The sequence below is a fragment of the Stegodyphus dumicola genome, chromosome 4 (assembly GCF_044657685.1).
Source record: "Stegodyphus dumicola isolate Sdum_Otavi_A_Nest chromosome 4, ASM4465768v1".
NCBI lineage: Eukaryota > Metazoa > Arthropoda > Arachnida > Araneae > Eresidae > Stegodyphus > Stegodyphus dumicola.
Window position 1 is genome coordinate 131,220,591 of NC_140771.1, and position 14,925 is coordinate 131,235,515.

The 14,925-nt window shown below is 33.4% G+C and overlaps 1 protein-coding gene across 4 annotated transcripts in view; it reads left to right on the plus strand.

Annotated features, from left to right (window-relative positions):
• The window catches only part of LOC118204935 (DNA-dependent protein kinase catalytic subunit-like), a 601,004-nt gene that overhangs the window by 446,945 nt on the left and 139,134 nt on the right, over positions 1–14,925 (plus strand). For all 4 annotated transcript variants that reach the window (XM_085815460.1, XM_085815459.1, XM_085815458.1 and 1 more), the window contains 2 exons: positions 2,071–2,179; positions 10,604–10,841. In XM_085815460.1, coding sequence (XP_085671586.1) covers positions 2,071–2,179; positions 10,604–10,841 — 347 coding nt within the window. The remainder of the gene's footprint in view (positions 1–2,070; positions 2,180–10,603; positions 10,842–14,925) is intronic.

A 14,925-nucleotide genomic window follows, 5' to 3' on the forward strand; every position in this document is an offset into this window, starting at 1 on the left:
TATGGGTCAGTATGCCCATTTATCCCTGCCTAAGCAAACAGTCTGTCTCCAGCAAAACACAATCTTTCTCTTACATATGCTGAACTCTTTTAGGTGCCATATTTGCTCCAGATCAGAAGCAACTGATTTTTTTGCTCTGAGAGAGGAATACTGAGAAGTATTACCATAATGCCTCTACTTCTACTAGAACTTTTATCTCAGTATTCTTTCCTGTTGTATGTATTGTTTGTTGTACTGTGAGTGTTATCTTATGCATAAAATAAAGTGTCATGTATAAGAACATCATGTCCTTCTTTCCTGTAAATTTAACAGGCTATGGACCCAGAACTAACACTTAATTTCATATGTAATGGTTTCAAATTTATTTTTAGATTTTTTGCTACTTTTTGCTTTGATAGAACGCATAGTTACTGGAAATTGTTATAATGACATTTTCAAGCTGCTTGTGAATTTTTCTGATATTTTGAAAAATGGAAGAGAAAAATTGAAGAATTTATTGGTTCTCCAAATTATATACATGGAAAATTTCAAATTAGTGCAGTTCTTAATACACTGAATGCATTGAAAGTCATATATGGTATATTTATGAAAGTTGCTACTGAAAATTCTGAAGAGAAATTCAAGAAATAGAAAAGATTTAATAAAATTTCTGCAGACATTTTTATATTACAGTAGAAAAGTAACCTTTGATAGTTATATTTACGTGTGAAAGCTTGAATTAAATGTAAATTAAATGTCATGATGTTTATGAACAGAATCTGCTGACTCAATTTATTTAGTGCAGTCTGAATTTTGTTCTTGTCTTCCTAGTTGCCCTGTAAGTACAAGAAACTAAGAAATTTTCTCACTCCTTATCATGTGTCTGTGTGGTATAAGTGGAAGTATATCTGGCTAGCACTGGAAAGTCCAGTGTTCAAGTCTTGGCAAGGGTGTTGCCCATTTTTCATATTTCCTGCTCTGATAAAGCTCCTAATGACTCTGCAGTCTTATGTATAAAATAAAATGTCTTTTAATAGAATAATAATACCAGGCCTTTCTTTCCTGCATATCTGGGAATGAATCTTGATTCATCGAGAAAGAGAACTTGGGATAACTCAACACATCCTCAATAACATTGTTTTTCAGCTTAATTTGTTCGAGCCCTTTGATATTGGGGAGGGGGGGTTATTGGGATCCAAAGAACTGATGTACATGCATACAGTCCTCATGTGCAAAACTGTCTACAAATTGTACAATGTTCTACAATATTTTTACGTTGCTCTTCTGTTGCTGATAAAAGTTGCCTTTACAGCTGAATGGTATTTTGACACTTATGCCAAACAGTTCTTATTAGCAAATAATGGTCAACATTTGAGTTGGAACAAATTGTTCTATAATATTTTTACGCTGTTGCTGATAAAAGTTGTCTTTAGAGCTGCATGGTATTTTGACACTTATTTCAAAGAGTTCTTATTAGCAAATAATGGTGGTCATTTGAGGTGGTAGCTCTTGAAGTTCCTTAGCCAGATATTTTCAAATTCTTCACATATCTTGGAACCAAATCCTTAATTGCACAATTACACTTTGACGTATTTCAAATCTGCTGGCAAAAATCTTGTAAAAATCTATTGATTATTTTTACTGGCTTCTAACCTTCTTGTGGCTTGCCATGTGGTATTGTCTGACAAATTGTGTTAATTTGGTTCATTATCGTCATATTTAAAAAAAAAAAAGTGCTTCTACAGTACAAGAATAAAGTAATGAAAGAGCCACCCATGTAATATAATTTTTTATTGACATAAGTTTTTATGTTATTGTTGCTAAATTGCAGTGTAAACTGCTTATTTTAGCTGCCTTTTTTTTTAATTCAGAGAGGTCTGTTGATAAATCAGTAACACTTTACTCATCTGCTTTGAATAAAGGTCCTTATTAAAACTGTTTCTCTAATTTTAATGATCAATGTAAATGAAATAAAAATGTATTTTGATTCATCAAAAATACTTATATCTTTTTTATACAGCAAAATCGTTTCTCTCTATCTTTCTTTCTTTCTTTTTTTTTTTAATTTTATTTATTTATTTTTTTTTTTAGATAAGTATGTTGATATCACTTCTGCAGTAAATATGTTAAAAGTATGGCAAGTAAGGTATCCAAGTGCAGTTGATCCTGTGAATATATGGGATGATGTATGTTCTAATAGGTAAATATAGCAAGTAGTTTATTATTCAGCATGCTTTAACATTAGTTTACAACTAATTCAGTGCAAAAGGAAAAGCTTTATTTAAGCAGACAAAATTGTCTGTCAGCTTTTTAAGTCAATAACGTTTCTGTAATACATTATAAAGTTCAAGATCTGTACTCATTAGAACTACACCAACTCCAAATTTAAAATTTATTATGGTATTAGATCATCAGTTTAAATTTAGTAAGACGACATGCGGAAATTATAAAATTACAAATATGAAATAGTGGTTTAGGAAATAATGAAGCATTTAAGATATTAAAAGAATCAAAATTTACAAAAAGAAGCTCAATATTTGTTGTTTGTTGTATTAAACATTTCTTTTGTTGTTATCACATACAATATTTGTTGCCAGAACAAAACGTTTGAAGGAACAGTTCTGAGAATTGCTTTTCCGTGAAAACGGGTTACCATCTTCACTTAAACAGGCTGAAAGCCAAACAAGAATCAGTTATCACTCGTTGTCAAAAGTGATGTTTCCTTGCAAGTGATGTTTGCTTCTTCATGTTGTTTTGTATCGCTCACACTCTTTTCATTTTAAACTTTATTGTTGGATATGGAAGATAATAGATAGGTGATTGCTATCAAGTTAATCACTTTGATCTCCACTCTGGCACTTCAAGTAACAGATAAACACACTTCTGGTTATAGCAATCAATTGCATCAGTAATAGCGAAATTCTATATACACTATGACTAGTTTAAAACGTGTGCTAAAAGTCTGTTTATGAGACATTACTTATATGTATTTTCTGATGTCTGCATTCCAATGAAAATTTGATAGCTCACTGGAAAATTTGTGACCTGGTGAAAGCATTTTCTTGACTAATTTTATGACTCATAATTACTGTTCTGTTCATAAGTATAAATAAGTATAAAAAAAAAAAAAATTAATTTAAAAAAAAAAAAAAAAAAAAAAAAAAAAAACCTTCTATGACAAAAATCTGTATGGCTGATATTTACATCTTCACAGCCAGCAGATACTATTCAGCAAAATGAAGATTAAATAAAGAATATGAATACTTGAGCAATCAAACATGTGCGAGTTGTTTACTGTCCCATAGAACACTCGGTAATATACCTAAAATACATTAATTATACCAAATCTAGAAATTAGGAGGTGCACATCATGAGTTTGTTTTATGTGATTACGGCAAAGGTATATCTGCCTAACAGGAGGGATCCCTTTGTAGAAGATTTTTTAAAACTGGCTCGTATATTAGTTACAAATGGGGAAAACCAAGAAAACACCCATGTAGCCAGCCCATTCGCAGCATTCTAACCTCAGACAGAACTACCAGTGTTCAATAGTGCTTCGGCCACTAGTAAGCATGTGCACATAATTGGAAAGTATAATTCATTATGTAAACACACATGAAGGTGATAATCAGTTGTGCACTGTTTTAAGTAATCAAATGTTGTAAATGCATAGCTGTTACATTTCTTATTATTTATTAGTCATGTTTATATTACATAGATCATACATATGATATAATTATGAATTAACCCCAAATCCAAATGTGTACACTCTTTAGCACTCTAATGCTCATCAATTATTTTTCAACTGATTATTACATATCCATAATAATTTCAAAGAACTGATGACTACAATTGTTGCCCATTACAACATCATTATATGAATTAGAAGTAACTTTTAATAAACCTTTTGGCAATGTTCATTTTTGTATTCATACATACATATATCCTATAATATTCCACACATCTAATAAGTTATATATTTACATACAGATAGAGAGATGCGATGGTTTAGAAGTTGTTGATATATATTTATTAGTATTAATGTAATGAATAAGATTTATATTAATGAATGTATGTACAAATATTTTTCATCATGCATAATAATAAATCCATAAATTTCCAATGTTTCAATATGCAGCATTTACAATAAAAGTATAGTTTCTAATGTATTTATAATCTAAAAAGTATTTCATTAATAACATGAAAATAATAGACAAATTTAATGAGTATTCTCATTATTACATAAACTATGCTTTTCTTTTTTATGCGTCTTTTATGCTGTTTGAAATGTGTCACTGATTATGCAATTTGCAATTAACAATTTCAAAGATAAGTAATTAGGAGAAAAGCCACGCATATACAAAAGGATTTAAAAAAATTATTCAACTTAAATTTAAGAAATAAAATTCTATCACATAACAGTGATAATACATGATCAGCACAAAATACGACAAATTTGGCGAACTTTTGGCGATGAACAATTTGTAATCAAATCCGAACTGCAAGAACGTCATAAAATACTGCCAACTCTGAAATTTCCATGATTATATATTTAATGAATATATAAACATTTTTAAAATGACTCAGGTAGTTATATTACAATAAAACAGAAATAATTAAATCGCCCTCTATTTCCACTATCCATGACTTCACAGTGTGAGAGCCATCGCCATATAGAAAGTTGCCCATGATCCTTCAGAAGCAGAACTTTCGTCTGATTGGTTGAACATACGAGAAACACCTCTCCAAATGGAACATTTTCAGGAAAGTTTCGAAATGTTGCTCATAGCCGGGACATGTTCCTCCTAGCTAGACGAAACATTTCTCGGAAGCCTCCCGCTTAAAGCAGTGCTACTAGAATCTTATTTCTCAGAACTGTCCCGTATAGCCGCGCGCATCCCTAAAAGTGATAGCCTCTTTTCAATGCAAGTTGTTTACATTGCTTTGCTTTTTATGCTGATACTTTCTCTTTAATTCTATATATTGTTGTTCATTTCTTAATTCTTGTTCATTTACAAAGTTCTGTTGTTCAAGTTCTGTAATTGATGCATTGAGAATTTTCACTAAATTGTCAGATGAAATTTTTTTGTTCTCAACAAGCTTTCTGTCACTCTCTTCAGGATTTGTAGTGATATGGTCTGAATTTTTGAACTATACTACAGATTTTGTTGTATATTAGTAGATTGATATTTGGGGCATAGCTTTCAGAGTGAAAACTTCTATTATATCACATTTATTACCACTTCTCCACATTTCTGCATAAATTCCATTAATTCAAAAATTTTATCTTTTTGTTTGTGATGCCTGAAAAACCTTCAAATTTGCGGCTGTCATCATAAAGCTTAACTAACAAATGCTATATACTGTTGGCCGTGTATCATGAGATTGGTGACTAAATACATATTGTTCTGCTAAATTTTATCCTACTTCTATCGTATGCTGACAAAGTTAAACATGGATTATGTTAGTTTACTTATTTATCATACTTTTGTCTATTTCCAGCCCGTTCATATGGCTTATCTGAGTCAAATAAGTCAAATTCCCTCATATGTTTAAGGCTTATCTATGCCTGGCACTAGACATTTTGAGGTCCATTGCAGTGCCTGCAGGTCCTACATTCTGCTGCTGCCAAATGCTTCCCTAAACCGTAAAAATTTTGCCATCTCTAAATTTTGCATCTCAGAGCCTTCCCTTAGTCATTACTTCTCTAAATTCTAAAAATTTCACATTTCCTAAATTCTGTCACCTGGTCCAGCCTTATCAGTTCTGGCATCAGTTCTGGGTGTAATTTGAATAACAAATTGAGTATTATTATTTCCGCAGCACTACATGTATTTTTTTGGCCTATAACTCTCATTTACAAAATTTATTTCTTGCATTTGGGACAAAAATTCGTGTTAAATTTCTCCTCCTCTAGATTTTGAAGCACAGTATGATAATGGCCAAGCATAATGCAAACATAAAATGTATCCATGCTCTTTGGTACAGTGGAGCCTCAAGATATGAGCACCTTTATATGAGAAATTCGAGATACGAGGAGAGAGCATGAGTGAAAAATTCATATCTAAATGTGAGCATTGACTCGAATAATGAGCAACAAGCCACTGTGTTGGTATGCTTCACATGTTTCCTGAACCGGCTCGACTCGGGGGATCCCCACATCAGATCACTCAGTGTACTTTGATCTAAGGGTTTTTGCACTTGTGGGTTTATTGTTTTTTTTTTACTTTTAATGTGAAAATAATTATTTCATGATGCCTCCCAAGAAGATTGTTGTCCCAGATAATGTTGCGAAGAGAAAGAAGGAAACCCAAAAGAAATCGTAGCTAAACATAAGTGGAGTATAAGAGTGACGGAATTGGCGAAGACGTACAGCCGTTCGATATTGACGATCTGCACTATTCTGAAGAAGAAAGAAATTAAGGAACTTGATGCGGCCAAACTATTACATTGGGGTGCTGTCCAAAACTCGTAGAAGATGTTGAGAAGCTGTTGTTCGTGTGGATTAATGAAAAGCAGTTAAAAGTCAATTTGGTGTCAGAAGCTATCATTTGTGCTAAGGCTAAAAATCTGTACTTGGACATTTTCCGAAAAATACCAGGTATGTCGACTGGAGATGAGATAGCAAAGAGATTTTGGGGGATGCGGAATGGATTAATGGGATTTCCATTATTTTCAATGGGGAGGTTTGTTTCTAGATGCAAGAAATTTGCTATATGAGCTCAACGCTGTAACAAATTAAGCTCGTACCTCAAGGTTCCACTATATTCAATTACTAATACATTTAAAAAAAGTTTAGACATTCCAGCAAAAGTCATTTCTCAAGCTACCATCTGTTGATAGTTATGAATGATGAAAATAAAACTAATAAGTAATAAATCTTGTCATGTTGCTGTCAGGGTTATAAATTAATCGGTAGGTGTAAAATGAATGATGTTTCGATGTAGAATGTTACCATTTGAGGTGTATGCCAAGCAAAATGGAGGCTTTAGAGCCAAATTATTAATCATACAGATTTAGCTAATGAATGATTATTTCTTAAATATGGCAGTATTTTATTTATTGGCAAAGTGAAATTTAAGAATCGAGACTCTGCACATGATTTATTATGAAAAAATATCATAAGCATCCTCCACCCTCCAATAAAAGCATAAATGGTAAATGATTTTTCTGAATTCTGATTTTTTAGTTCAATCCCATATTTGACACTGCAGCATTAGATATAGAAACTGTAGTCAACATTAATGAAGAGTTAAATTTTTATAGACATTGAAAACTGCTAAAAAAATCTGAAGGCTTTCAGATGTTATATTACGCCCAAAGGGACATTTTCCCATCGTTCCGTGTGTTACCATTATTTTAAATTTCATGTTCTTTGCAATAAAACCATGTAAAATTCGATTCAACAGCAGTATGACAAAATATTTAAAAATGGCATATCTTTCATATTCCAACATGTGCACTGGAGAGAAAATTGTTCCCCCTCCATACAGTGTTGCCATCGCTCGATTTGAAATCATTGAGTTTGTTAATCAAAAATCATTAAAGTTTTACAAAATAGGAAATAGATAATGCACTCATGTCCATAAATTAAGGAAAATTTGGAGTCACGTGGAAATTGAACTCTAAAATAAATATATCACCTGTAAAATCACTACACACATCTTCAAGAATCATATGCAAATTTCAGGAAGTAACCAGATGACACCGATGGTACGTCAAAATGACGAGGGGGTAAGAGAGTGATATACAAGGAATACAGGCAAAGAAGTAAAATTGTTCGCAGGCGCTTTATAAGCATTTCAGTGCAATAACCGAATAGTTATGACACAAAGGACGCATTTAGATGATTTTTTACGTGGTAGAATTATCGACCGTCTGGAATGTGGGCGTACTCAACTTGAAGTATCAGACGAACTTGGAATTGCCCAGAGTGTCATCTCCAGCAGGCTTTGGCAGTGATTCCAAAATGATGGTAATGTGAGTAGACGTTACAGCACAGGTCGCCCCAGAGTTACAACCCTGAATAAGGACTGGTATTTGGCAGTTACTGCCAAAAGAAACAAGTGGAAAACAGCCTCAGACCTGTCTCGTCAGCTCTCTTCAGCCACTGGTACGACAATTTCAAGGCAAACCGTGTACAGACACTTAGGGCAGATTGGTCTATATGCTCGTAGACCAGTCAGATGCGTTTCACTTACTGCAACTCACTGTCGCCTGCGGTTAGCCTGGAGTAGAGAGCATGCATTGTGGACACCGCAACAGTGGGCTTGTGTGATGTTTCCGATGAGCCCAGGTTTAGCTTGCAGTCTGATTCTTGCCGGACTTTCATATGGAGTGCTCCAGGTACTGGTTACCACCAAGAAAACATCATTGAATGACACCGTTATGGTTCAGGAGTGCTTGTTTGGGGTGGAATTATTCTGGGTTCCAGAACTGACCTGCATGTTTAAATTAGAGCCATGACAAGCCAAATCTATCGGGACGTCATTCTGGAACAACATGTACGTTTGTTTCAGGGCGCCATGGGCATACAATTTGTGTTTATGGATGACAACGCCCGTCCTCACCGTGCAAACATCGTAAGCGAATGCCTTCAATCGGAGGATATCACCCGTATGGACTGGCCAGCATTCTCACCGGACTTGAATCCAATAGAGCAAGTGTGGGACATGCTTGGCTGATGAGTTGCAGCCCATCAACCTCCTACTACATGTCTACCGGAACTTCGGAGAGCATTGCACGTTTTGAGTGGTGTAATATCCCTCAAGATCAGATCGATAATTTGATACTCAGCATGCCTAGGCGTTGTAGGGACTGTATTGCATCATCATCATACCAACCATGTAATATTGGTTTTTTGTAAATTTATTTTTTTTTTTTTAATTTGCTCCAGGGAGAAAAAATCGCTAATTTTTTTAATAATATCAAACATATAGCATCTTTTTTTGCTCTTTACATTTTGTTTAATAAATAAGCTTTACAAATAAGTCAAATTTGTTTTGCTTCTATAGTCAAAAGTCGTTAATCCGGACTCGTCGGGTCTTCGGCGATTCCGGATTAACGATTTTTCCGGATTATAGATCATCAGTTTAAATCTCGTAAGATGGCATGCAGAAATTCTAAAATTAAAAATATGAAACCGTAATTTATGAAATAAAGAACAATTATGATCTAAAGGGTATCAAAATTTACAAAAAAAAAAAAAGCTTAATATTTATTTGTTTACTTTATTAAACATTTCTTTCAATGTAAGTTGTTTAAGTTGCTTCATTTTATGTAATAATACTTTCTTTTTAATTCTATAAACAGACGTAATTTCTTGTTCAGTTACAAAGTTCCGTGTTTCAAGTCCCGTTAATTGCTGTGCCGAGAATACCGGCTAATTTGTCAATCGAAATTTTTTCGTTTTCACTAACCTCTCTGTCACATTCTTCATGTCTTTATCCATTTTTTGCAGCAATTCCACTTTTTGTTTGTTGGACATCGAAACATACTTTCATTTTGTAGATCCTTTGGAAGTTCCAGCATCGGAAATTCTATTTGACATAATCGAAAGTTCAAGTTTACTTTTATAAAATTGCTCTTAAAGTCTGCAAAAAATAATAAGCGGGATCCAATTCGAAGATTAAGGAACAACGCAATCATTAACATTAACTGAAATAGATAATTTTAGCTTACACCGTCCGTTATACATTAAACGCGCAGGCGAAAACGTATTCTGCACTTGCGCACACGCATATGCGCAGTAGTCAAGGTCTTACGTGCACACGTAAAACGCCTGTGCGCATGTGCCAACGCAGCACATGCGCAGAAAGTTTTTAGCTTTGAGGTCCGGATTATGGGTGTCCGAATTAACGACTTTTGACTGTAACTCTTCTTTTGCCTGATTTTGCATTATCCTTAATTTATGGACATGAGTGCAAAACAAATTCAAAATTCTGTCTTCCAGGTGCCCATATTTTTGTGGAGGATTATATAATCAGAATTTGATGGCTCTAGGTATAGTCGTTTTTTAACAATGAGAAAGTTCCTTATACATTCATGCAGATTCCTCATTTTTTAACTTCTTTAAATATGATGCAGGATGATAATACTTAGTGGTAACAATTTAAAAAGTAATTCAGGCTTTTAGAGCGATTCAATGCAAAATCCTGTTTTGAAACTAATAACCCTTCTGGGGTAATGCTTCTTTGATCTAATAATGATTGTTTGATACTAAACTGAACTGCTGTTTTTGTAACATATAATGACTCAACCACTCATTAACATATCCCATAAAAGATGTACCTTACTCAAGAAAAATATTCTTATGATATATTCCCCAATTATCAGTTTGCCTTTCTGGTCATGCTTCTTTAATTTCTCATTCTTATTAGTGAATATTATTTCTTATGTGGTTCCATATGCCATTAATAAAATTTAATTCCACAAGAAAAGTCATTATATAATACTTTCCATAAATTGATAAACCATGAGTGAATTTACTTTGTAATTCAAATAACCTTCAGATAAATAAAATTCTAATTGAAGATGTATGCTATTATTCTTCTAATTTTATTTAGTAATTTTATTATCACACTGTTTCTATTGTTTTATAATATTTTGTTCACAATTCTGGTAGACATTTGTATTTGAAAAAGCTTGAGGGGAAAATTGTTAACAAGGAGGAAGATATGGAAATTCAGACTTCATCTCAGGAATTATCAAGCAGCAGCTTAGAAATTGATGAGACAGAGACTGAAGACTTCAAGAAAGTAGCTCTAGAAACACAAGTTTATGTGAAATTGCACTTTGCTGAGACTTCTGCAGCACAGGATAATTTTCCTGTTGCTGTTTCAAATTTGAAAAAGATATACAAAGTAAGTTATTTTTATTTGAACTTTATTTTAATGCCCTCAGTAAATATCTTTTCCTTAGTATTTGATTTTAAATTTAAATGCATATATTCTCTTTTAATGTTTATATGTTAGCAGAGACTAAAATGCATTCAAAAATTTTTACGAGGAGGAATATTATATAAATAAATAAAATCAAAAATAATAAAAAATTCTCAAAGTAATGTATTGATATTTTAGAAGCATAATCCTTGAACATATTGTATTCATGTAAGAATGCATCAAAGTATTTTTAAATATATTTCAGCAGAAATCAAAACTAACTGCATAACATACAGCTGATTTTAAATTATAATGTTTGAAAAATAATGTCTAGGTTGCAAATATGACTTTTATAAAGACTGGATATTGGTATATTTTTCTGAAATAATGAAAAATTAATGAATGCACATTTTTCCTTCCTTCAAAGTCTTTAACTTTGAAGATGGTACTTATATATTTCAGATGAATTACATATTAAATATTTTTGCTAGCTGTTGACCCTGGTCAGCATCATATCTTATATTTTTCTTTTGCCACTTTTGTTTGAATTATCTGAATGAATGGATCTTTTACTGCTTTTAATTACAGACAAATTTAAGTTACTCTTGATAAGTGAAACTGAATGCTGAATATAGAATTCAAAATTATTGCTAGTTATCTTCATTTTAGAAGGGGGCTGAGAATTACTCCCTTCTGCTTCTATAGCACTCATCTAATTTCAAATTATTGCTATAGAACTAAAGCGGAAGGGAGTAATATAATTTTAGATGAATGAAAATTTCCAGCACATCAAATAGAATATCGAAATGAAAATTAAAAAAAAATTTTTTTTAATCACTGGCTTTTCTTCTCACACTCACCTGAACTTTAATAAATCAAAATTTTTGTTGAGTCAAATTGAATATTGAACTGTAAAATTCTAATACAGTCTTTGACATATATATATTTTCAATGTCATCCTCTTAAATTTTGGCTTATCAAAGTTCAGCTGTGTTAACATTCCATTCCTCATACTTCCAACCAGACAAAAAGGACTCACTCAGGCTTCACTTAACAAAAAATATCTACTAATTATGCTATAGAATGAAATAACAGTTTCAATATATGCATTTTTAGCAGAATATTTACGTAGCGTATTCGGAAACTAAGTACTGTTTCATTCTAGCGCTGTGGTAGGCGTCCCGTGCATGCGCACTAGTCTTTCTTGTTCACTGACTTTCAATTGTCGCCATTTTGGTTGCTCTATGTTGTGTTTTCAGTTTGCTGTGCCCATTCAAAATGTTTAAGACAATTAGTTCTCCCGCTGACTGTGAGATTCATGCCGTGATTAAATTTTTGAACGTGAGGAATGTTAAACCGGCCAAAATTTATCGTCAAGTGACAGAAGTTTAGGGTGAATACGTGATAAGTGATGGAATGTTGAGAAAGTGGATAAGAATGTTTAATGCAGGTTGAACAAATGTCCACGCCGAGGCTCGGAGTGGTCGGCCTTCTGTTGTCGCCGATGATTTGGTAAGGAAAGTTGATGAAGCAATTCATGAGAACAGACGCTTCACAATGACAACTCTTTCAGAGGCATTTCCACAAATTTCACGTGCTGTTTTGTTCGAAATTGTGTCTGACCACTTGAATTATCGCAAACTGTGTTTCCAAAACTGCTCACTGATGTTCACAAAACAAAGCGACTTGGTAATTAATGCCCTGACATTTCTCACGCGGTACAGTGATGAGGGAGAAAACTTTTTAAACCAAATTGTGACAGGTGGTGAAACTTGGGTGTGTCATTTCACACCAGAATCGAAACAACAATGGATGGAGTGGAGACACACTCATTCTCCGAAAAAACAAAAGTTCAAAGTGACAATGTCATCACAAAAAATCATGTGCACTGTCTTCTGGGATAGGAAAGGCGTTTTGCTTACTGAATTTCTTCCCAGAGGTGAAACCATTAATGTGGCACGATATTGTGAGACTTTAACAAAACTAAGGCGTGCCATTCTAAACAAACAAAGAGAATGAAAATTTAGATGAATGAAAACATCAAATAGAGTTTGTTGGTTCAGTAAAGGAATTGTGTTGCTCCATGACAATGCTCAGCCCCATACTGCTGGTGTCACTCAATCGTTAGTTCGACAGTTTCATTGGGAGCAGTTCGATCATCCGCCGTACAGGACTTGGCGCCGTCCGATTATCACTTGTTCCTGCACATGAAGCGTTAGCTTGGTGGCAAGCGCTTTGGATCTGACGATGACACGAAAAATGCTGTGGAGTCGTGGTTATCGAAACTGGCGGGAAGTTTCTTTGATGATAGTATACAAAAACTGGTCACTCGCTGTTAAAACCCAGCCTCATTTGTTACTTTTCTTTTCATAGTTTGTCACTGCAAGAGTGGCAACCATCTGATCTTTGTTGTATAGTTTCTTGTAGTTCGACGGATTTTGAAAATAAATATGACGCTGTAGAATTTTATATGTAAAGTTATTTTATTTTAAGTTCATTAGGAGAAAGGAAAACGGGTAGTTCTTGCAAATCTCGAACAATTTTGGTGACGACGGAAGTGATTGGTAAAACAAGTCAAGGTAATTTTATTGGTTTTATCGAATTTAATTCTATTTGGCTTTATTGAATTAATTTTTACTGAAATGGAATCGTTAATTGAGAAACGAAAACCTGTCAGAGCGTCTTTTACAAGAACAATTAATGCAATTTTGCAGGAATTAGAAAAGGAAATTCCTGACGAAGAATTTATAAAAACGAAACTTGTTACTTTAGAACGTTTATCTGTTGAACTTAATGCATTTGATACTCAAATATTAAATTTGGAATTTTCTTCAAATGATCAGTTTGAAAATGAATGGGCGAAAATTGAAGAATACAAAGAAAAATTAGATTTAATACGAGTAAAAACAGAATTATTCTTCAATCGCCAAATGATACAATCTACTAGCACTATTCCGCCGAATTCGAATAAATGGAAATTGAAATTACCTAAAATAGAGTTAAAGCAATTCGGTGGTGAAATTAAAGATTGGTTACCGTTTTGGGGACAGTTTCGCCGAATACATGAAGATAAAGAAATTCAAAACGAGGATAAGATGCATTATCTCGTTCAAGCGGCCGTGCCCGTTACAAGACCCTGTGATGTTGTAAATAGCTTCCCTGCAACTGCCGAAAATTATGAAAAGGTTATAGAAAGCTTAAAAAATAGGTTTGGCAGGGAAGAATTGTTGGTAGAATTCTATATTCGGGAATTATTAGGTTTGATTATTAAAAATGTCACTGATCAAAAGAGAAAATGCAGTATATCAGAATTGTATGACAAGTTAGAGTCGTATTTACGTTCATTGGAGTCAATAGGAATGACAAGCGATAAATACACTGCAATGCTGTTTCCGCTCGTGGAATCTTGCATTCCTGAGGAAATTTTACGAGTTTAGATTAGAAATTATGCATCAATAATTACAACAGAAAATTCTCACTCTGAGAAATTGAAACAATTATTATTGTTTTTAAAGAATGAAGTGGAAGGAGAGCAGAGAATTTCTTTGGCAAAAGCTGGATTTAAATTAATTGATTCGGGTGCCAAGAAAGAAAGTAGAAAAGATAAAAAGTACCAGAGTGAACATTTCGTGCCTACAGCAAATTATTCTCAGGCCAAAATAAAGCAACCAATTACAGTGAGAAGAATTCTTGCATATTTTGTGAAAAATTTCATGAAAGCTGAGATTGCTTTGTTGCTCAGAAGATGCCTCTTAGTCAAAAGAATGATGAAATTAAGAAAAAGAAGGGTTGCTTCTGCCTCAAAATTGGACACAGGACCAAGCAATGCAAGACAAATGTACGATGTTTGATATGCTCGAAAAGACATTGGGGTGTCGTGTGTCCGGATTTGCCCAACAATCAAAAGAGCAATGATGTTGAAAAGAATAAAGAAGAGGAAACACAAAATGTATCACTTGCGAGCACTAATCTCCTAGATGAAGTGTTTCTTCAAATGCTATTAATTAATATAGACGCAAATAAAAAGCAGAAGACTGTAAGGGCACTTATTGATACAGGATCGCAA